The sequence below is a fragment of the Chrysemys picta genome, chromosome 2, assembly GCF_011386835.1.
Source record: "Chrysemys picta bellii isolate R12L10 chromosome 2, ASM1138683v2, whole genome shotgun sequence".
NCBI classification, from domain to species: domain Eukaryota; kingdom Metazoa; phylum Chordata; order Testudines; family Emydidae; genus Chrysemys; species Chrysemys picta.
In genome coordinates this window covers 182,799,089-182,823,598 of record NC_088792.1, presented here as the reverse complement: position 1 = coordinate 182,823,598, position 24,510 = coordinate 182,799,089, and the positions used below count along the sequence as shown (strand labels likewise).

Sequence of the window (24,510 nt, the reverse complement as noted above, 5' to 3'; positions counted from 1 at the left end):
CCCCCATCGGTGGTGGTTGGATAGATGAATCCCTCTTGGAATCCCCTCATAAATGCCCTTGCCCCTTTGCTACAGTCTTTCCCTCTTTCTGTCCATTTTCTTTGCTGTCCTTTCCTGTTTCTTCCTTGGTTGTCTCTCACAGTCACCTATGTGTATTTTCTTTTCTGTTTTTTCTAAAAGCAAAAAGGAGCTCCTGTGGCTTTATGTTTTGGACTCTGTTTTGGCAAAGCATATACCTAAGGCCATCCTGAATCATAAAAGCGCTTATGCACTTAAATCCCATTGATATCAAAGTTAAGCACTCACTTAAGCACTTTGCTTTGAACTGTGACGTTAATTTTTGCTTTCTTTCTTTATACTCGATGGTAGCATGAGTTGGAGCAGTTTGTAAAAGGGCAGTTTTCAAGGAACTGCTCCCCTACTTTTCGGAAATGCAAGGGGAGCTGTGGAATTTCTTTCTTTATTTTTCTCTTTATCTCCCCTCCACACACCCCGAGTCACAAAACTTTCCCCATCTCCACTGTTTCTATTTCTGTTGTCTACCCTTATGAACCTAGATCAGTCTAGTTCCCCAGGTTGGGAGACCCTGTAGTTACTTATACAAGAAGCTGTAGACACAACTATCGTCATTACAGGGTGAATGCACTCTAGATCCCTTTAGTCCATTGCAGGTGTGCCCCTTTGGGGATTAGGCCTCGCTGTCTTCACCCGCCTCCGTCTGGAACTATGCTGTTTAACTGCTCCAGGACTGGATCTGTGCGTGGCAGCCCATCTGTTTCCCAACAGTGTTAACACTATAGGCCGAACAGAGTTTGTAAACTGACGTTTATCTGATATTATCTGTGTGATATGATTCTGGTTGAATGCGTAGAATTAAATCAAAGGATGCTGCAAAGAGGAAAGCAATAGGAAACAAAATAATGGCAAAAACCTGACACCTGTGACAGCAGCTGATTAAAGTGACTCAAAAATCATTTCTTCAAAACAAAAGATTACTTATTCATTCACCCAAAGATACAAAGCATACAGAACAAAAGAGTAAAAATATAAAAGTCTATACACGTATTTCCCTTCGTTCTTTGCAAGCTTTGGTACATTTCATCCATCTCTGGCTAGGGAGAAGCAGAGTGCCTTGCCACAATTAGTGCGTGTGTTTCGTCCCATTTCCTCCTCCCCCGACTTTGTATGTCTTTCAGCTCTTACTGACACTCTCTGAGTAGCCCCCAACAACTCACTCAACCCCACCCTTTTCTAGGGCTGAGTTCCTATAATGGCTTAGTATCCCCATTTGATCCTAGGCATAGCCTTGGGAAGAATGAATCTTTGTAGCCTTGACAGAGGCCTTGTCTACACTGGCACTTTACAGCGCTTCAACTTTCTCGCTCAGTGGTGTGAAAAAACGCCCCCCTGAGTGCAGCAAGTTTCAGTGCTGTAAAGCGCCAATGTAGACAGTGCACCAGCGTTACGCCCCTCGTGGAGGTGTTTTTTTTTTAAGAGCGCTGGTAGAGCTCTCTGCCGCGACTACACAAGCCATGGTGCTGCTGTGGCAGCATTTTAACATTGCCAGTGTAGACTAGCCCAGAGTTAGGCAAGTAGCTTCTTCTCAGTGGATAGCCCAGCCCCTGTTGTTTTAACTCCTTTGAAACTATTTACTGTACGTGTCATGTCTGTGCCATCATTTTGTTTCCCCCTTACAAGTTCCTTTGATTTAACTCTATGCTTTCTATCAGGATAATATCACACAGCTAAACTGAGATGCAACTGGTATTTATAAAAATAGATATTTCCCAGTTCTAAGCAAACCTCAAGATAAAAATGTTCAGTCTTTTTTGTTCTTCCTCATTTAATAACAAAACTTGCTCTGTCAAAGTAGTAAATGAGTGTAGATTTGCGTATGTTCTAATCCTGCAACATGTTGGACTTCTGGGCCGATGCTAAACCCCGTTGAAGTCAATTGGGCTATGCCCTGCCACAGCAAGTGGTCACCTTATAGTTCAGATTTAAAATAAATAAATTATATATATAACACTACATAATTAGTATTGGACACCAATACCTTGTACACTTGATTTTACTTCTGTACGAAGTATTTAATATGAAAAGTTCAAAAGTATGCTAGACGTTCACCTTGTTTGTATTTGTTTCTTTTTATTGCCTTCCTGGGATCTGGGTGATATGTTGGCAATCTTCTTTATGGCTATTGCTGATTCTCCAACATCTAGAAAACCACCAAAGGTAAGTGTTTGATGTCTCATTTTGTAAATATACTGACTTTAAAAATGCTGAAAATTGAAGAAATGCCCAGTATCTTCTATTAGCATGTTACGTGAATGCTGCCATTAAAGGAAAATCTATTTAAAAAGCACTTGTTTCACATATTATGTTCAAATTACAGATTTCTCAAATCAAATTTAAATTGCATGTTAATTAGATTAAAATATACAGAAAGATAAAGCTGCTTCTTAAAATTGTGCAACCAGGAGATGCTGTTATTTTAGTGCGGTTTTTAAAAATTCTTTTGTAGGTGGAAATAAGTACTCCATGCAGAATACGTCATTGCATATAATGTTGCTTTTTTAAAAAAAATCATATTTTTAAAAAAGTACTAAAATGCAGGAAATGGATTTGATAAGAAGCAAATTGTCCTTTTTTGTAATCGGCGTTCTTCAGGTGTGATTATCTGACAAAACAGCCTGTGAGCACCTGGCACAGTAAATCCCCTAGAAAGGATTATCTGAACTATATATATTTTTAAAAAAGTGTGTGTGCACGTGCGTAGGGGGGACAGATGACAACACTGATTTAATGATAAATAGTCACCACCTTGTTCTTTAATGTTATTTTTGTTTTATCTTTTTTTTTCTTAATGATGAATGTAGAATCAGGTATCAAGTGCAGGTACCAATGATAAGTTAGAAGGACACTACTTTATAAAATATAGCTTGTGTAAAACATGTGTGAAACAGACCGAGCCAGCTGCTATTTCATTTTCAAGCTTCTAACATTTTTGTTACCCTTTTCTGTTTGGCAAACATTGGACTTCTTTTATTTCTGTGCTCCAGACAGAGGTGGAATTACCATGTCTGGGTTTTTGTTTTGTGTTACTTCCTTGATTTTTGTACCATCGTTCTTTATGATGGTGGGAGTGTGTAGAAATCTGGAATTGGGCTTTAGTTGCTTCTGCAAAGGGAGTACAACAGCACAGAATACTTGTCTAGGTCATCAAAGAATAATGATTGATGTATATTTTAAGAAAAATAGCCACCTAACTGCAAGATTAGGTGTTTTGACCTACCTTTCCAACCCTTCTGAAAATTAAAAATGTCTGCAGTTAAATAGTAATGCTGTGTGTCATTCTGAAGATTTCATCAAGCAAGAGAGGATGGGACAGAGTACTGTAATTTAATAAAGCATTCAGTTGTTAAGGTATTTGAAATATAAAGCAAAATTTTAATCAGGTCTTGGGCAGGTGAAGGTAAATGGGATGATAAGTTGGTTTTAAAGAGGAAATGCTGTGTGTTCTACATAGAAAGGAAAGGAAAATATTACAGACCTTGTATTTGTGTTTTGAGGGGGGAAAAAACTTTTTCATGTTGCCTATAATAGCTACAAAGTCTTATTTTATACATCTGTTATATTAGTGTGAATTGATAGAGAAGCTTGCTATACTCTTATGTAACATTGTGACATATCTAATGCAAAACAGGACTATTGATCATCATAAAAAATTACAATTATTTAACATTTAATTTTATAATTTTACAAAAATATAGTCACATTTCCTTGTGTGCTCTTTCCTTATCATTTGGAGATAGAGCACCGTAATCTGCCTCACATTATAATGTAAAAACTTGTGCATGTGTCAAACCTGAACTATTTGGTCGTGTTACTGAGATTTTAATTAATCTTCGCACTATAACGCAAAACTTTTAACATGTTGTGTATAAGGTTCCCCTATCTGTTGGAGGCAGAAGGAAATTCTTGTTCTGCTACAAGTGATTGTGTGTATTGTACACTCCTCTGTATGTTTATGTGCACCCAGTGCACTCAAATCAGAGACTTTTGGCAGCTGTACCAGCAGGGTATAAAGGGGTATGGTCACTGTCTCCCTCTCAGTTCCTTCTTACTGTCTGTGGTGAGTGTTAGAGCTCCCCATCAGTCTTTGAGCTCCAGTTTAGGCAGCCTTTAGGAAAATTCTCCTTCTATATATCGTTCTAGCTTAGCTTAGTGTTAGCTTTAGAGTAGTTAGTAATTTGGAGAATTTAGGTTGGGCTACCATGCAGAAATCCCCAGATTTCAAATGTGCCACCTGCAGTGCTGTAATCCCTGTTAGTGAAAATCATAAAAAATACCTAATCTGTTTAGGTGAGGGGCATGTGAGGGATTAATGTCCTGTTTATACCTCCTTCCCAACAAGAATGAAAAAGCAAAGGGAATTTCTCCTCAAGAAGGAGATAAATCCCTCTTCGGAGCCCAACCCCAAGACAATGCGGTAGCATAATGTCCTCAGCATGTTGAATAAAAGGACGTTTTTGCACAAAACCGGACATTAAGTGCTTCCTTAGGGCATCAGCCTTATTCCAACCCTGCAAGGTCATAGAATGTGACCTTGGAACCTTCTTCTTACAGCACTTCCCAGAGTGAACCCCTGCAGGAAGTATTATTCTACTTCTTATCCATTAAATTAGGCCTTCCAAGGGCTACTATCTCCAGTCAGATGAGTGTTTTATTTGAAACGGATGGCGTTCTCTGAGACAAGATTTGTAATTTTAATTCAGACAGGTAGTCCTCACAACTGTCATAGCATTCATTCCTTAAATAAATTCAAGAAATATTCCTTCTTTAGTTAATTTTCCTATTCTTCATGCTACCTCATCAGATCCACTACAATGAGATTTTCCTAAAAGTATGCCTCCAAAGTGGGAAGCAGGATCACCTTTTAAATATGGGGAAAAAAACCAACAAGGAGTCCTTGTGGCACCTTAGAGACTAACAAATGTATTTGGGCATAAGCTTTCGTGGGCTAAAACCCACTTCATCAGATGCATGGAGTGGTAAATACAGTAGAGAGGTATAAATACACAGCATATGAAAAGATGGGAGTTGCCTTACCAAGTGGAGGGTCAGTGCTAATGAGCCAATTCAATCAAGGTGGAAGTGGGCTATTCTCAACAGTTGACAAGAAGGGGTGGAAATCACTTTTGTGTGCTAATGAGACCAATGTAATCAAGGTGGCCCATTTCAAACAGTTAACAAGAAGGTGCGAGTATCAGCAGGGGGAAATTAGTGTTTGTAGTGACCCATCCCCTCCCAGTCTTTATTCAGGCCTAATTTGATGGTGTCCAGTTTGCAAATTCAGTTCTGCAATTTCTCGTTGGAGTCTGTTTTTGAAGTTTTTTTGTTGAAGAATTGCCACTTTTATGTCTGTTATTGAGTAACCGGGAGATTGAAGTGTTCTCCTACTGGTTTTTGAATGTTATAATTCTTGATTCAGATTTGTGTCCATTTATTCTTTTGCGTAGAGACTGTCCGGTTTGGCCAATGTACATGGCAGAGGGGCATTGCTGGCACATGATGGCATATATCACATTGGTATATAACCTTCTTGTTAACTGTTTGAAATGGGCCACCTTGATTACATTGGTCTCATTAGCATTACAAAAGTGATTTCCACCCCTTCTTGTCAACTGTTGAGAATAGCCCACTTCCACCTTGATTGAATTGGCTCATTACCACTGACGCTCCACTCGGTAAGGCAACTCCTATCTTTTCATATGCTGTGTATTTATACCTCTCTACTGTATTTTCCACTCCATGCATCTGATGAAGTGGGTTTTAGCCCATGAAAGCTTATGCTTGTTAGTCTCTAAGGTGCCACAAGGACTCCTTATTGGGTTTTTTTTTTTCATATTTAAAAGGTGATCCTGCTTCCCACTTTGGAGGCATTCTTTTATGAAAATCTCATTGTAGTGGATCTGAGGAGGTTAGCATGAAGAATAGGAAAATTTATCCATATTTATCTTTGTTTGAATGATATGGTGTCACGGATCCACAGGATCAGTGCTATGCCCTCAGCTTTGGAACAGTCTCTAGGAATAACCCCTTCCGGCGCCTCGCCCCCCCCCCTCCCCTCCCAAGGGCAAGAGTGCTGGAACCTCGGTAGAAGGGGGGAGGCACAAGGCCACACCCCTCTCCATGGCTCTGCCCTCTGCTCCTCCTCTTCCCACTGAGGCCCTTCCCCCGGCAAGGCCAGAAGCCAGAGCTAGGCAGTCGTAAGAGTCACCCAGGGAGCCCGGGCCACTGTGGGGAGTCCCAGACCCTCCTCCTGCCCTGATCTCCACCCATTGCAATTTGACACTATTGAAAGATGTATATTGTGTTGGAGCATGGGGTAGGTGGAATCTTAACTGTGTATGTAAAGTATAGTCTGTTTGACCACTTCTAATTGCCTTAGTAGCGTGGGAGTGCGATCAATTAAAGTGACTAATTCTTAAAAATGGCAGCAAATCCAGTGAAAATTGGCAAGGGACCTACCAAACTACAGAAGCCATAAGAAGTGCAAATATTTTACATAATAATATGATATTAAAGCCACTGATGTGGACAGTTGCTTTCTTTGGAAGAACAGAATATAGAGTTTTCAAATGAATCATTTATAACGTACAGGCCAACTTGTAGGTTAAAAAATGTCTCAAAGAAAATGTAGACAGTCCTGAGCAATCCTCTTAATTGTGTTTCTTAAAGTACCATATAGTGAGGTGGAGATGGCACTCCTATTATAACCTATCAAACACCTACTAGCCAGAAGACAGTATGAAAGATAAGTGGGGACCCAGTCAGTGAGCTCCAGGGGCAATTCTGTGTTGATAATACAAACCCCACCTCTCCTTGTTTGGAATACAGCAGATGCTACTAGGGTATTGTCCCATACTACCAGGAGATGGGCTTTATCTTGCATAACAGTCTCCGCCTGGTAGGATTTCTGTTTTTCCTTTGGCCAATGGAAGGAGAGAAGGAATTTTTTTCTTCCTCCTTGTTCCCAACACATGAATGTTGGGCAAGGGACTCCAGTCTCCTAGTTGCCTCTCTAATTAGGGAAGGGTTGTCTTTGCTGCTGCACCCTCTCCTCCAGCCTCTTTTTCTAGGTCATCCTCCCCATGAATAATTTCAGTCCTTCTGTTGCTGCTGATAGTTTCCCCATGCAATAACAGAGTGAGACTAATGTAATTATCAGTTTTTCTACTGCCAAAAGGGTTCTGAATACCAGCAGTGAAACAGGCCAGATTTAAGGTTCACTTAGATGCTTAGCAAAGCAGAGCCACTAGAGCCTCAGGTATACATACGCTATATGCAGGAATAGAAAATTCTGCACATCTTTTGTGTATTGAAAGATCTTAATGTAATGTATTCACATGGTGAGCTGAGTTAAGGGTACCAGAACTGAGTTTCCTGCCTGATCTTCATGTAACTTAATCTGAATCACAATACCACAGCCGTTTTGAATGTATTTATAACATGGCTGTTGCTTGGTGACCTACACGTTTAGGTCAATGTAGAACAGCTTACCTGGACCTAATTATGTCAGTGTACCAACTACAGCGTTGTCTCGCCGATGTAAGTGCCGTACTGCATCGACATCATAACTCCACTTCCACGAGAGGCGTAGGGCTTCTGTCGGTGTAGTTAGGCAGACACAGTATCTGTGTAGACAATGCGTTACTTACATCACCTTTTGGTTGTCTTGATAATTTCAGGGCTCTATAGCCTTGAAATTGACAAGAAAGCCGGGCAGCTAGAGCCTGTCTGCCCCAGCTCCCTGCTCCCAACCAGGCTGCGCCCACCTTGCTCTCCACTCAGGGAGGTGAGAAGCCCAGGCAGCTGCCCCCCTCATCCCCCAGCTCCCAGTGGGGAGCTGTGCGGAGCTGAGAGCTCTGGCTCTCAGCCCTCTCTCCCCCATCCCCCCACGCTCCTGGTGAGGACACGCACCATTGACAGAAGGAGAGTAGTGTGGACATAATTACTGCAGTGGTTGTAAGTTGACAAACATAGGTTGACTTAAGTCTATAGCGTAGGTGTGCAATTAGTCATCATGTATTCATCTGTTTGCGCCCCACACCAGGCTCTCCGTTCCCAGTCTTCTTGCCTAGCCACCTACAACACCCAGTCAGTTCTCCTGTTACCAGAGCCTCCAGTTCCAGTCTCATCAGGCTTCTTGTCCCTATCTGCTCCCTTTCCTCTCTCCCCAGCTTCCAAGGCAGATGTTATCATCCATGCTGCCTAGGTGCCAGGGATAGGTAGGTCATTGAGAGCACAGGAGAGACAGGCTTCCTCTTCTCAGTTCTGGTGCCTGACCCTGCCCAGAGTGGTCAGTGTAGGGGAAAGTCCAACTTTGCCCTGTAGACCTGGACTGGAGCATGCTCACTTGTTTTGTGGGGATGGCACATGTGCAATCTGGTCAGCACTAGGAGCTGTGGGGGGTTAAAGCAGGGGTGGGCAAAATACAGTCCACGGTCTGAATCCGGCCCATCTAACATTTCTGTCTGACCTGCCAGGCTCTTTGCCTGCCCCCTCGCAATCTCCAGGCCATGGTGCAGCGGGGTGCTCAGGCATGCTGCCTGCCTGTCATGGCTCACGCCATTCCCGGAAGCAGACGCTGCTGCTGGCATGTCTCTGCACACCACTGGTGGGGGGAGGGGAGGCGGCTCTGCACACTGCCCCCGCCTCCAGCACTGTCTTCACAACTCCCATTGGCCAGAAACTGGCCAATGAGAGCTGTGAGGATGGTGCTTGCGGATGCAGGCAGTGAATGGAGACTCGCTGCCCCTCTTCCCCCAAGGGGCACACAGAGACATGCCAGAGTGCCAGCAGCTGGCTGCTTCCAGGAGCGGCGTGGGGCCACGGCATGCAGGCAGTGTGCCTGAGCACCCTGCTGTGCCGCTGGCTGGGAGCCGCTTGTGGTAAGCACCTCCCGGCCAGAGCTTGCACCCCTTCCCGCACTCCAACCCTCTGCCCCAGGTCAGAACCCCCTTCTGCATCCCAATACCCTGCCCCAGCCCAGAGCCCCCTGCTGCACCAAACTCTCTCCCAGAGCCCACACTCCCTCCTTTAATATAGTAAAAATCTGTGGCCCGTAACGACTTACTAAAATTCATGGAGTGGTCTCCCCTGCGAAAATTATTGTCCACTTCTGGGTTAGAGCATGCTCAGTGTGCACCAAATCTTCTTAGATTTTAGTAGCTAAAAATCTCCGAAATCTCTTCTTAGCATGTGCAAAAACAGATTTCCGAAAGGCTTGTAATTTGGGCAGATTTTCCCAAGAATAGCAAAAGGCTCAGCCCCTGACAGATTTCAAGACTTGGCTGCAAAGTATGCTGATGCTAGAGCTTCTCAAAGAAACGGTTCTAAGAATTTTTTTAACATGGCTAAACTTATTTCTCCCTACCCTCTTTCTGAGAAAAGGCTGAACTGCTTTGGCTGAAACTTTCCAAAAAATTCAGCCTGAGGTGGACATGCGACATGGAATATTTCAGCTCAGCTTTGCTTAAAGTTGGCAAAGTCTTATATGCAACTGAAAACAGTCTTATAATGGGAAATATGGGGCAACCTTACTAATGGTGCTGTCAGACCTTCCTATAATAACTACCCCCCCTACTCCCACACCCAATGTTATGAACTGAATTCATAGAACTCTGGGAAAACTATTAAATATAGGAAGACAAATGTGGCTCTCACACATTTTTGCGTTGTTTTACTTACCTTAAGTATTATGGTAACTTAAATATTTTAAAACAAAAATTTTGGAGTATAGATAATATATGCAACCAAGGTCAAATCTCAGATTTTGAGACTATTTTACTTCTGATGGGATCTGTATTAGGTTCTGTGGAAATAGTGTGGTGCATCTGTCGTTCAAACAGGTATGAGGAGTTGTGCTTCAGGGATGGATGTCTTGTGTGTTGCAAGCTCTTCATTTGTCTTTTATACTCTTATGCAGGTGTTTGCCTTTGATTACTGCTTCTGGTCCATGGATGAATCAAACACCACAAAATATGCAGGTAAGTCACTGATTTTCACCGTATTTGGCAGTGTATAAATACTTTGCAAATGGGTAATTTTCTGTTTCTTTGGCTGATCCTCTGACCTTTTTCTCACTAAAATGGACTTTTGGCCTTTCAGTGGACTAGGCCCAAAAGAGTGGAGTCTCCTCAGCTCAAAAAAAATACAAAATTTATGGGGCCCTCTGTAATGTTAGGAAAGAAAGCTTTTTTTAAATCTATAAGCTTTAATGTTTTCTTCCTTTTTTCACTCCCTTTTAGCCTCCTTTGAGAAATGATTCTTTCAGTTAAGGTGAAATTTCAATTTTCTAGCAGAAATTACTTCTGGTTCCTAATGCTAGGTGTGAGACCATGTGTTTTCCGTGCCCCACACCAAGATTGAGGCAGAGCCTGCTGACTGCTGCAGAGAGGAAAAATCTCTCTTCATCAAAACATTTAATCATTGTCACTCAAACCCTAGTAAGCAGACGACAGGTCAAATTTCCAACTTGTACCCTTCTCTAGTGGCTTGATGTCCTGTGTCAGACTGTCAAGGCCAGTCACTACTGCCTCTTGTCATATAACTTCTTATTTTTATTACCTTAAAACTTTTAATATCTGAAAAAGGAACCATTTTGATTGAATAGACATTATTTGTATCTTCAGAAGACAAAGGTGTTAGGGGATGGTCTAATGACATGAACTAACTTTAGCTATGCTATCTCTTACAGAATGTGCCTTTTATTGTTGCAGACCATAGTTATCAAATCCTAAATCCCAGAGGTGGTAATCAATTCAGTGGATTCTACTGTGTCACTTACCTGCCTAATCTGGATGAGGCCTTTTTATGTAGCAAACTTCTCCCAGTGACGATAGTGTGAATCTTTTCATTGACTTCAATAGGACCAAGGAGAGAGCCTGGAACCAAATGAGCAACTAAATTTAAACCATTTTGCTGTCTCAGCCTAAACCCACTCCAAATTAATTTAATGGGAGTTACCTCAACCCTACCCCTCTGCAGCCTACTGGATCTCTGAGTTACACCTGAGTTTCCTCTAATGCCACCCAAAAAAAGTTCGATTGACTTTTTTTAGCTTGAGAACTGTACTTATGTACAACCCTACTCTGTTTGATCAGACTGTAGAATGGTAATAGTTCTTTTGATCCCTCTCTTCAGCAAAAAACCAAACCAACCAAAAGGCCTTTTCAAGATTTTCTTGATGAAAAAAGATGCTTTTACCATCCCTTATCAGTTAATACGATTTTGTACATTGCTGGAGTTATCTTGTGACTGTCTTAATTCTTTTAAACAGCTGGTGTGCACTAGAACATAATAAATTTTGGGGGAGGATAAAAGATTTTCTTTTATCTCCTCTAACATAAAATGACTGGGATTTTGGCTGGCTAAATCAATCTTGTGTTAACTGGCTCTATCCCATGTCCTACAATAACATACCTTGTTTTAGTGCCAAACAACCTGAGTGCAGAAGTGATCAAAACTCTTAAAATTTCCTTCTTTTCAGTGGAATCAATCCCCCCCCCCCCTTTTTTGTGTGTGATATCTTCACTATTTACTTGCTTTTAAAGGATTCATAGCTTTGCCTAGATCATCTTATTTGTTGTTGTGGTTGCTGATTTATTATTTGTATTGTGGTAGCACCTAGACTCCAGTCATGGGCTAAGGTCCCCATTGTGCTAGGCACTGTACAAATGTACATCTTGTCCAACACCAAAGACTGAACTGGAGATCCTCCAGTGCTAAAAACGTGATGTGACGAGTTCCCCCCGGGGTGCCACCTGGAACTGGGGTATCACTGAGCCCCCTGACCCACCAGCCTGGGCTCCCTCTCACACTGTACTGCTGTGACAAGCTGCAGAGCCCTCCAGCATTCATCAGGTAGGGCCACACCCAGCTGCAATTCATGCAGGCTCTCTGTCCAGCTCCTGCAATGAACCAACAATAGAAAGGGTACAGCTAAGGCAACTCCCAGGTCCCCAGGCACTCACCCCCTTTGGAGTATAAACACAAAATTAAACAGTCTTGCACTGCACAGGGAACTATGCAGCATAAGCTCAGAAAGTTCGCCCTCTCCCTCATTGTGGTGAGGAATATGCAACACGCGGCCTGTCAGGGTAATTTGCTGGTGGGCCATGAGACAGTTTGTTTACATTGACCATTAATATGCTTGGCTCCCAACCTGTGCAACCACACAACTTGATTGTTGTTGCCCTTGCCCTTTGGTGTGTGGGCTTATCTGAATATGTTTGCATCGTAAATATAAATTCTAAACTTTATGGCATTGGGTTTGTGTCTTTTTGTTCTGTAAAGCACCTAGAACACTTTGGATGTCACATAAGAGCTAAATAACAGAGCTGGTTGAAAAATGGAACATTTTCAGCAAAATACTTGTAGGTTTAAATTTTGAACTTTTTGAAAATAATATTCTGACACAGATAATGCGGTTTCTTTGCTTTCCATTTGCCTGGCTGAGATTGGTTGAGGTAAAAGAAGTTGATGCTTAATCTCGACAAGGGACAAATAGTTCTAGTGGGACAAATAGTTCTAGTGGGTTAAGGGAAAAGCATCTTGAGCACAGGCAGAAGGGTTTGATGCAACCCCTATTAACATCAGTAGGAGTTTTCCCATTGATGTCAATAGGGCCAAGAGCAGATCCATGGGTGGAGACACATTCCCTGTCCTGAAAAGTTTACACTTTATAAACAGAGACCATACAAGTCATGGCACAGCATTTTGGCCATTGGAGGGCGCTGAGAGACTCACAGCAATGAGAACAAAGTAAGGACATTTTTACAAGTGTGTGAACTGCAGTAGCATTTCAGAAATCTGGAAAGAAATGGGTTTTGAGAAAAGGAGTGAGAGAGAGCTTCTTGACTTGCGTATTATACTTCCTCCTCTGCAATTAATGTTCAGTGCAGCCTAACCACTTCCAGACTGCTGAGGCTGCATGTGTGGAACAAAGGGGGGTAGGGTGGAGAAAGGTGGCCTAGATTGTTCAGTCAGTATCCCTTTCTAGGTGGGTTATTTTGATTAGGATTTAGGGCATGTCTACACTTGCCATTTAAAGCGGGGAAAAAGTCCCTTTTTTGCGCAAAAACCGTGGGAGCATCTACACTTGCCAATGACTTTTTGCGGTGAAACTCAGAAGTTTCACTGCAAAAAGAAAATCACCTCCACGAGAGGCATACAGTTCTTACTGGTGATATGCAAGTGAAGACACGTTCTTCCTGTTTACACAGCTTTTAGCCTCCGGAGGATATCCCACAGTGCCTAGGTGATCACTCTAGCCAGCAGCTCTGCTGCTCTGACTCCAGGTAAACAGACGTCCACCCCTCCCCCTGTAAAGCCCCTGGAACTTTGAAACTCCCCTTCCTGTTTTCTTGGCAAGTGCTCGCTTATCTGGCCAGGTGACAATGCCTGCTTCACGGAGCAAACGATCCCCTACTTGGAGCAATGCTGAGCTATTGGAGCTTATCAGTTTTTGGGGAGAGGAGTCTGTGCAGGGACCCAGGATGCCCTGCGATCAGCTGCCCCCCTTCCCACAAGACCTATCATCAAATTGGAGAGAGCTGCACTGTGGGATAGCTGCCCTAGAGCGCTGCTCTCATCGGTGATGGAAGTGTTGCATATGTAATCACACTTTGATGCCCAAGGAATTAAGTGAGTACACAAACCAGTGCTTTACTTTCACCTGTGAAACTTACAGCACAAAAACTCTGCAAGTGTGGACATACCCTTAGTGTATTGTTACTATAGGCGACTAGTAACTGCTGCACTGCTCTACAGCCAAAATGCTTCTGAAATAAATGTAGTCAAACTTTACTAATTCTGGGTCACTGAGAACGAAAATGATGCTTAAAATTGTTGATTGGCTCTAGTTTTCAAGATATGCTATTGGGTCAGTATATACGACCCTTGACTTGGGAATGGCGGAGGATAAGTGAGTTATAGAGGGAAGGGATCTCAATTTAAACCAGAAATGACTAAGATACATCTTTGACTGGATCTATGAATAAATCTATGACCGGGTTTGGACAGTACTTGCTTTTTAGGCAAAACAATGAATGATGCAATCTGAAGCTGGTATTGCGTCATACATGATATGAATTGCATCATATTATTTCTAGAAGTCATGGATGATGCAATCATAACGAAGCTTACATCACTCTGCTGAACAAATTGCCCTATATCAGCTCTAGAAATCATACAGTGTCATGCTCTCTTATTTGTCAGTGTTTGATTTTGCAAAGGGACACATTTCTGTTTAGCCAAAGTGAGCAGAGATGCCTCGTACTTGTGTGAACAGCGCAGGTAACTTCTGCTATGTTTGTGGTGAAGTGACTTTTGCATCACAAAAGCACAGTATAAGCACTATGGTTAAGAAAGCCTATCACCTTTATTTTGGCTGCAAAATTGGAGATCAGGACAAGAGGTGGGCCCCACACATATGCTGCAACACTTGTGCAACAAATCTTCGCCAGTGGTTGAACAGGAAAAGGAAATCTATGCTTTTTGCAGTGCCAATGATTTGGAGAGAGCCAACAGATCATACCAGCAATTGTTACTTCTGCATGGTGCCTCCAGTTGGGAAAGGTGTGTCAAAGAAAAAGAAAAAGTGGACTGTGCATTATCCAAACATTCCATCAGCTATACGCCCAGTACCCCACGGAGAAGGACTGCCGGTTTCTGATGCACCAGAATCATTCTCACTTGAGTCAGACGAGGAAGAGGATGAAACTTCTGGTCCTGAACGATAAATGTCACAGGACCCACATTTTCTCCCATCCTCCTCCTCTGAACCACACCTCATAACACAAGGTGAACGGAATGACCTTGTCAGGGATTTGGAACTACCCAAGAGTAAGGCAGAGCTGTTGGGCTCCAGACTACAGCAGTGGAATCTCCTGGCAGGCGATGTTAGGGTTTCCACGTTCCGTGACCGTCAAAAGGATCTTGTCCCATTCTTCTTCATGGAAGGTGATCTTGTAGCCTGCAACAACATGGATGGTGTGATGGCAGCCCTCAACATCGTTCACGATCCAGATGAGTGGAGACTGTTCATTGATTCATCGAAGACGAGTCTTAAAGCTGTTTGACTGCATAATGGCAATGTTTTGCCATCAATTCCAGTTGGTCATGCAGTCCATGTGAAGGAAACCTATGACAACATGAAACAACTTTTGAGGTGCATAAACTATGACCAACATCAGTGGCAGGTTTGTGGCGATTTGAGGGTTGTTGCTCTCTTGCTTGGTCTGCAGACTGGATACACAAAGTACTGCTGTTTTCTCTGCGAATGGGATAGTCGTGCAAGAGATTCCCAGTACATCAAGAAAGATTGGCCACTCCGACAGTCATTGGAGCCTGGGAGGAAAAGTGTTCAGCATCCACCACTTGTTGAATCAAGGAAGATTTTGTTACCACCCTTACACATCAAGCTGGGTCTGATGAAGAACTTTGTCAAGGCCATTGACAAAACACTGAATAGGACTAAACTATGTACATAATAGTTTTTTGCCTTTTGTTTCATAATAAATTTTATTTATATAACCCTTTTTCTGATTTTTAAAGTGTTACATAAACAGGACAGGTGAAATATTCTCATGTAAAGCAACCATAAACACATGAAAAGACCTAGGTTTACAATTTATGATTAAAACTCTATCTACACAATATACATAGACACAAAATGTAAATACTTAAATATCTTAGAAACAGTAGCCAATCAGTTGTTTTAATTTTCATATTTGAATTCAGCACATCAAAATACATAATAAATAGCACATTTTATCTCTGAAGCAGACAGCTTCTCAAAAATTGTAGACCAGTGTAGTAAGAGGGCACAATTTAAAGATTATGGTGTATGCAGCAGGGTTCAAGGCAGGTACTCATGAGACAAAGGAGTTTTGGTCTCTAGCGCTACTTTTGATGTCATGTTTTACGATACTAGCAGAAAGAGACTGTTTTAAAAGAGAGCTGCACATGAAGAAAACTGTCATTGTATGTTTCGTACATGCATTATAAATCTTAAAGTTGTCCTAATATATGGCTAGCATTTAGGACGATTTGTACGTTGATGGCTCTCACACTTGAGCTTCTTAAAAAAAGAGCACTCACAGAAATTCTTATGCATTCTGTCATTTGCTTCTTTGGTGTGCTTACTGCTACCCTAGACTAAAGGGCTAGAATCAGTCTTGTGAATAAATATAAACCCAACACAATGCCTTCCACACTGGTGCATATATACCCCTGCCGACCCGATCACTCTTCAGTTCCTTCTTACTGTCCGTGGCGGCGTTGGAACAACTCCTTATCTCTCACTTGCGAGTGATCCCTTAGCATAGTTATCTGTAGTTAGCAGTTATCAGTCATTAATAGTTCTCAGTAGTTAGCACTTCTTAATAGTAGATAGTTATGCTTCCTTTGTTTTAGGTGTTTGGAAGTTGTTTCCAGCACCAGCCCTGGGCTGCCGGGCATGCCGCAGGCCCAAGGATTTAAGGCTCGTGCCGCAAGCCTATGCCAAATAGTGATCCCCACAACTCGTGTCTCCGTTGCTTGGGGGAATCACACCAGACCGAGGGCTGCAAGATCTGTAAGGCTTTCAAGCCAAGAACCAAGAAAGAAAGAAAGACTTTCGCCTCAAGCAGCTACTCATGGAGGCTGCGCTGCAACCTTTGGCCTCGGACCATCCGGCTTCGGCGCTGACATCCTCGGTGCGGAGTGCCCTGGTGTCAGTTCGTGATCCAGCATTGGCAGGGCACCGCAAGCATATGACACTGAGGTAGCAGGACAGACCCCTGCACTGTTCGACCTTGCCGGCACAGTTGAAGGGCCAACTGAGAGGCAGAGGGCGCTCCCCGCATAAGAAGGAGGCACCTCCAAAGGGGGACCGAGCACTCAAAAAAGCGGTACGGCCCCAGGACACTCTTCGGCATCAGTGGGTCCGGCGCTGCAGGGCCCGTCAAGCCCCGGCCTAAGCTCTTAGAACAGCCCTCCACTCTGGACAGCTTTGAGGTGGCAAGGGACCTCACTGAGCTGTCGGCGGCGAGCCCCCGCCCTGGTAAAGAGAAGCCTCTGTCACCAAGGGTGCCGTCCAGAGGCAAGCTGGCAACAGTGCGTCGATCGAGGTCACCGCCCCGGCACCACTCCCGGCACCGGTCCCGCTCGAGCTCATCCTCGGTGGACTTCCAGTTGCCTCTAACGCAACGGGACTCGAGGGTACTGGATCTGAGCCAACATGCGGCACCTGCCCCGTCAGCATACCGCTCCCCGGTGCCGTCACCAAGTCAAAGTCCCCGGGCCCGAGCAGAAGACAGTGATCCCGGTCCCGGGAGCATCAGTACCGATCCCAGTCCCGATCGGCGAGGAGCCATTCCCCAGCCTCCCGACGGCACTGTACCATGGCACTGCCTTGGCCTTCAAAGTCGGCATCCTTGGAATCCCAGGTGGACTCAGGCCACTCCAGCTATGCCCGTAGAGCGCCAGCTAGCAGAGAGCCCCAGATTGTGTCAAGTATCGGGGGTAGCCGTGTTAGTCTGTATCTACAAAAACACAAGGAGTCTGGTGGCACCTTAAAGGCTAACAGATTTATTTGGGCATAAGCTTCCGTGGGTAAAAACCTCACTTCTTCAGATGCCAGACTGTGTGGCATCCCCAGTGGGGCCCGCCGGGGCAGTGGCCCTTTTGGACACCATAGGCCTATCACTAGCAGCAAGGGCACTCCTCCAGAGCCTCGAGGTCTGGCTACTTGGTGCATCATTCCCGGACCCCGCACGGGCACCCCTCCGCACCCAAGGAGACCACGGTATCTAGGCCACCAAACACTTCTCCAGAGCACCGGAGAACGGAAGTGGCACCAAGCCCGGTGCCGTCCCAGGGCCAATCAATTATACAGGACCCGAATGAGCCCCCGGCATACGAGGAGGGACAAGAAGGACTGGTGGAGAAGTTACAGCAGGCCCTCACCGCCTTGTCATCCCCGGACGAAGCAGTGGGGGGCACGGCGGTGTCGGGGGCCCCCCCGATTGACCACAGAGCGCACCAGGAGCTGCTCCGCAGGGTTGCCCAAAATTTGGGCCTACAGGCAGAGGAAGTGGTAGAGCAGGAGGATCCTGTGGTGGACATCTTAAGCCCCAAAGGCCCCCCCAGAATTGCGCTCCCGCTCATAAAGACAACCTAGTCCAATTACAAGACAGTCTGGCAGACCCCAGCTTCTAGCGCGCCGACGGCAAAGGGCGTGGAGAGGAAGTACTTTGCCCCTTCCAAGGGATATGACTTTCTCTTTTGTCATCCATCCCCCTGTTCGCTGATCGTCTCAGCTGTCAATGAGTGGGAATGTCATGGTCAGCAAGCCCCGGCTCCCAAGGCCAAGGAGGCTAAATGTCTAGACCTATTTGGGAGAAAAGTCTATTCCTCTGGGGGCCTCCAACTGAGGATTGCCAATCAGCAGGCGATCCTGAACAGGCACAATTTTTATTCCTGGGCGGCAGTTCCCAAATTTAAAGACTCCTTACCCCAGGGCTCTCAGCCTGAGATTACGGCCCTTGTGGATGAGGAAAAGGCAGTAGCCAAGATCTCTTTGCAGGCCTCTCTGGACTTGGCAGATGCAGCAGCCAGAACAATCGCCTCAGGTGTGGTGATGAGGTGCTCAGCGTGGCTCCAGGCTTCGGGCCTTCCGCCAGAGGTCCAAAATACCCTTCACAACCTCCCCTTTGAAGAGTCGGGTCTCTTTTCGGACCAAACGGATGCCAGGCTGCATAGCCTCAAAGACTCCCAGGCAACCCTCAAGTTGTTGGGGATGCACACCCCAGCGACTCAGAGGAGGCTTTCAAGCCCCAGCCGCCACAGCAACGGCAGTATTGGCCTCATCCTAGACAGGAGCCTTACCGTAGGAGAGGCAGAGACAACAGGCTTAGGCGGAACAACACACCTAGCCAAGGCCAGAGCCAGGACAAAGCCCAACCCGGCAACAAGCAAGGGTTTTGAAGATGCGCTCGAGGACAGCATACCAAACCAGCTCCCGGATCCTTCCGGATGTTTCTTGAACCGCTTGTCCCACTTCTACCATGCGTGGTCCCGCATAACATTGGACCATTGGGTCTTACGGACGGTACAAGTGGGATACAGGCTTCAGTTCTCCTCCTTCCCCCCCCCACACCACTCTTCCTCGTCCCTCTTCAGGGACGCCTCTCACAAGCACCTCCTCATGCAGGAGGTACAGTCACTCCTCGAGGCGGGGGCAGTGGAGGAAGTCCCTTGGGAACTAAGGGGAAAAGGGTTTTATTCTCATTATTTTCTCATTCCCAAAGCAAAGCAGGGTCTTCAGCCCATTTTAGACCTGCGCATACTCAGCAAGTTCTTAGTCAAGGTCAGCTTCCGCATGGTCTCCCTTGGCACTATCATTCCGTCCCTGGATCCGGGGGATTGGTATGCGGCCCTTGAAAGACTCATACGTTCACGTCGCTATTCATCCCACTCACTGGCGGTTCCTGCGGTTCACCATAAACCAGCACCACTACCAGTTTACGGTCCTCCCTTTTGGCCTGGCGGCAGCCCCACACATGTTCACGAAATGCATGTCAGTAGTGGCAGCCTTTCTGTGAAAGAGGAGAATACGAGTATACCCGTACCTTGATGATTGGCTTCTCGCAGGTCGGTTGGAGGAGGAGGTCCGTTCCCATGTGACGGTGGCCCTGGACGTATTCCGCCGGCTGGGTCTTCTAGTCAACGTGCCCAAGTCCTCCTTGATACCCACGCAAAGGCTAGAGTTCATCGGGGCAGTGCTGGACTTGGTACAGGCACGAGCGAGCCTCCTGCAATCCAGATTTCTGGCCATCCAGCGTGTCATAGACTCGATACTAAGGTTCCCCACAACCACGGACAGATGCTGCCTGCAGCTCCTGGGACACATGGCGGCATGCACTCATGTAGTCAAGTACACTTGGCTTTGGCTCAGGACTTTACAGGCATGGCTAGCTCGATCATATCGCCTGGGCAGAGATCCCCTAGACCTTGTCGTGACAGTTCCTGCCCGAGTTTTGGACTCCTGCAATGGTGGCTCAATCAACCAGTAGTATGCAAGGATATCCCCTTCGCACACTACAGAGGCGTCAGACCTCAGCTGGGGAGCCCACTTAGGGGATCTAAAGACACAAGATCTTGTGGTCCAGAGACAAAAGGCTGCTCCATATCAATGTGAAAGAGCTCAGGGCGGTTCGCCTAGCCTGCCAAACCTTTCATACTGCTTTAGAAGGGCACAGCGTGACAGTTCTGACAGACAACACCACCACCACGATTTATATAAGCAAGCAGGGCGAAGCCCGCTCCTCTCCCCTCTGCCGAGAGGCTCTTCTCCTGTGGGACTTTTGTATAGCTCGCTCCATCCATCTCGTAGCGTGATACCTCCCGGGAGAGAGAAACGAGCTGGCGGACCGCCTCAGCAGGTCATACCGCATACACGAGTGGTCGATGAGACTGGATGTCTTGCAATTGATCTTCCGAAAGTGGGGGTTTCCCCAAATGGATCTCTTTGCCTCCAAGGACAACAGCCAATGTCCACTGCTTTGCTCCTTCCGGAACCACAGTCCGTGCTCAGTCACAGATGCCTTCGTGATCCCTTGGAACGGGAGTCTGAAGTACGCCTTTCCACTGCTCCCACTCATCCACAGAGTCCTCATCAAAGTTCGCAGGGACAAAGCGGTAATAATTCTGATCGCCCCAGCTTGGCCTCGCCAGCACTGGTTTATGTCCCTGCTGGAGCTGTCAGTGGCCGCCCCAATTGCCCTGTCCCTGCACCGAGATCTCATCACGCAGGACTCCGGGCGTCTGCTCCACTCGGATCTACAGTCGCTGCATCTCATGGCGTGGAAACTCTGTGGTTGAATGCTGTGGAGAGCTCCCTTCTGGTACAGCAAATTCTCCTTGGCAGTAGGAAACCTTCCACTATGGTGACCTACTTAGACAAGTGGAAAAGATTCTCCTGCTGGTGTGAGCCAAAGCAAATACAGCCACTTCAGGCCACCATTCCAGTCATCCTAGAATACCTCCTGTACTTCAGACATCAGGGTCTCGCTCCTTCCTCAATCAGAGTGCATCTAGCCGCCATTTCGGCATTCCACCCAGGGGTATCGGGGCAGTCAGTATTTTCTAACCCCATGGTAGCCCGATTCCTTAAGGGACTAGAAATGGTGTTGCCCTACCCATGCCCACCGGTCCCTCCCAGGAACCTTAACCTGGTCCTGGCCAAACTTATGGGACCCCCTTTCGAGCCCCTGGCCTCTTGCTCTCTCCTTCACCTCTCCTGGAAGGTGGCATTCCTGGTGGCCGTTACATCTGCGAGGAGGGTGTCCAAGTTGAGGGCCCTCACCTTGGAGACTCCGTATACAGTTTTTTATAAGGACAAAGTGCAGCTCAGGCCACACCCTAAATTCCTCCCTAAGGTAGTCTCACAATTTCATATGGGGCAGGACATTTGTTTGCCGGTGTTCTTTCCTAAACCACACACGGATCCCAGTCACCATAGCCTGCACACTCTAGATGTCCGAAGGGCCCTTGCATTCTATCTAGAGCGAACTAGACCTTTCCGCAAGTCGACACAGTTGTTTGTCGCTATCGCCGAGAGAATGAAAGGGCTTCCAGTCTTGGCGCAGCGTGTATCATTGCGGACTGTGTCCGCATGTGCTACAAGCTCGCCAAGGTGCCAGCCCTGCCAATCACAGCTCACTTGACTAGGGCCCAAGCGTCCTCAACAGCTTTCCTAGCGCAGGTCCCGATTCAGGAGATCCTTAAAGCAGCCATCTGGTCATCTGTTCACACATTCACAGCCCACTACGCAGTCTATCAGCAGGCCAGAGATGATGTGGCGGTCGGCAGGGCTGTTCTCCAATCAATTGTTCCATGACTCCTACCCTCCTCCCATGGTAAGCTTATGAGTCACCTAATGTGTAATGGATGTGAACAATCACTCAAAGAAGAAAAACCTGTTACCTGCCTCTCGTAACTGTTGTTCTTCAAGATGTGTTGTTCACGTCCATTACACTTCCCACCCTCCTTCCTCTCTGTCGGAGTCACCGGCAAGAAGGAACTGAAGGGGGGGGGTCGGGTCGGCAGGGGTATATATATGCACCGGCATGGAGGCGCCACTCTGGCGGGGGCTCCCCTGCCGGCCCGACGGGAGCTGCTAAGGGACAAAGTTTCCGGCGTCCATGCACGCAACGTGCGCACGCCTAATGTGTAATGGACGTGAACAACATATCTCGAAGAACAACAGTTACGAGAGGTAGGTAACTGTTTTATTTCCCTTTTCATTTTAGTTTTTGTTACACTAAAGTGCAGGAAATAAACAATAACTAATATATATTTGCTGAGGATTTCTGGTACAATGTAAGCCATAAGATATTTTTGCAGCAGTACAGAAAAAGAATTAAATCTACTAGGCCAATATTACCCCTGGTGTAATTTCACTGGAGTCAATGGAATTAATACAGATTAATTATACCCCTAGCTTTCAAAGTGCAACAATGTGTCATATCTTTCAATACCTCACTGTATACAATACAGTATAGCATACCTTCCAATACCCCACTGTACACAAATATGCCATACTTTCCAACCCAACACTATACAATACAGCACACCTTCTAATACCCCACTCTGTATACAGTATTTTCAGAGCTTGTAATTTATAAGCCCATATTAGGTATCCACGTATTGTAATAGAAATAATATTGAAGTATGCATCCATGTAACACTCAGCCATTGCAGGGTTGGGTGCAGTAGAGTGACACTCAGGATCGCTGCACACTTGTTGTGTATTTTGCACCTGGTGGGAGAGAGCAGCTAACAACACTTTGTCCTTATACTTTCTTGGCAAACTCTTCGTAGTGAAAACATTGCCATCAGTGCTACTTTCTGTATTTCCAATGTGAGCTGGAAGTGGCTCTCTTGTTACATAGCAAGACCACCAAAATGCTATTCTGGGAATAGGGCACGTATGCTGTGGACCTACAGCAACCCAATATAATGAGGTGCCACCTCAGAATGTGCTGCTAAGGGCATAGTGTGAAAGGAGGCCATCAGCTAAACATGCTGTTCAGCTCTTCCAGCGTTAGATACAAATCATACTCCCAGAAAAAACAGGAGAGGGGTTTGTGGCTCTCTGAGGAGCCTAGGGTCAGCAACTGCTTCTGTCTCAAAGCTATGAGAGAGGGTGAATAATGAAAACCAAAAGACACGTTGCTGGAAAACGCACCCACAGCCCTGCTTACTATACAATAGACCAGTGTTTCCCAAACTTGAGACGCTGCTTGTGTAGGGAAAGCCCCTGGCGGGCGGGCCGGTTTGTTTACCTGCCGCATCCGCAGGTCCAGCCGATTGTGGCTCCCACTGGCCGCGGTTCGCTGCTCCAGGCCAGTGGGAGCCGTGATTGGCCAGACCTGCGGACACGGCAGGTAAACAAACCGTCCCGGCCCGCCAGGGGCTTTCCCTACACAAGCAGTGTCCCAAGTTTGGGAAACACTGCAATAGAGCAATTTTCCCCACTTTAAAGCCTATACCTGAGGGAATAAAGGAATGTGGGGATATGACATTGACCCACCCTGTCTAAACTAGGAAATAGGTTGTATTGAAAAACGTGATAGTTCAAGCATGTTAGCTAACATGTTTTTAAATACTTCCTATTTTCCCAGTTTAGACCTGCCCATTCAGAAGAGGGGCAAGGAAGGGGCACTGGACATGTTAGCCCCAGTTCAAACCACTTGCGCATCCACCAGAGAGCTCAAGCAGATACACCCCAGCCCAGAGAACTCAGCTGGCCTTGAGCTGCTCTTGTCAACCCCAATAGTAGAGGCCTTAGCAAGGTGAAGTTCACTTGTCTGCAGACATGATGGCATGAATATCCCTGGGAATTGTGGTCCTACCATAATTAATCCTAAGGGATTCATCATGTGAGGGAGGAAATCCAGGGTATTTTAATTCTGACCTGGGATTCTGGGTGGGAGGGCAATGAAGTGAGTGAGCAAGCATTCGCCTTTGGGCTGCCACTACATATACAGACTCTACCCCACTCTTTTCCTACAATCCAGAGAGGTGCTCAGTGCTTCTATTTGTTTCAGTCTTTAAAAAAATAAAACAGTGAATTTAGTGCGGGCAAGAAGTGCCAGATTGACTGACCTAGAGGCTAAATCATTTACAGCACTGAAGGGCTTGGAAATCTTCACCCCTCTGCCCTGATGCTGCCTTCCCCAGTCTCCTCCAGAAATCCCCCATGGGTTTATTTCTCCCCCAAACACTGCCCCCTCCCCCATTGCTAGCCCCTGGCCCTGCTACCCCCACAGACAGCCATCTAGGCCACGTGGCTCTTCTCTTTCCTTACTGCGGCCACACAGACCCCGCAGTCTCCCAGCCCTGACCTATGCTGCCTCCCCCTCTCCATGATAATCCAGTGTCCCTGGTAGCCCC

General features: G+C 45.9%; 1 protein-coding gene across 6 annotated transcripts in view; it reads left to right on the top strand.

Annotated features, from left to right (window-relative positions):
* The window catches only part of KIF13A (kinesin family member 13A), a 205,976-nt gene that overhangs the window by 80,362 nt on the left and 101,104 nt on the right, over positions 1-24,510 (top strand). For 5 of the 6 annotated variants that reach the window (XM_065585082.1, XM_065585078.1, XM_065585080.1 and 2 more), the window contains exons 3-4: positions 2,223-2,235; positions 9,995-10,055. In XM_065585082.1, coding sequence (XP_065441154.1) covers positions 2,223-2,235; positions 9,995-10,055 — 74 coding nt within the window. The remainder of the gene's footprint in view (positions 1-2,222; positions 2,236-9,994; positions 10,056-24,510) is intronic. The other variant, XM_065585083.1, reaches the window with a different exon arrangement.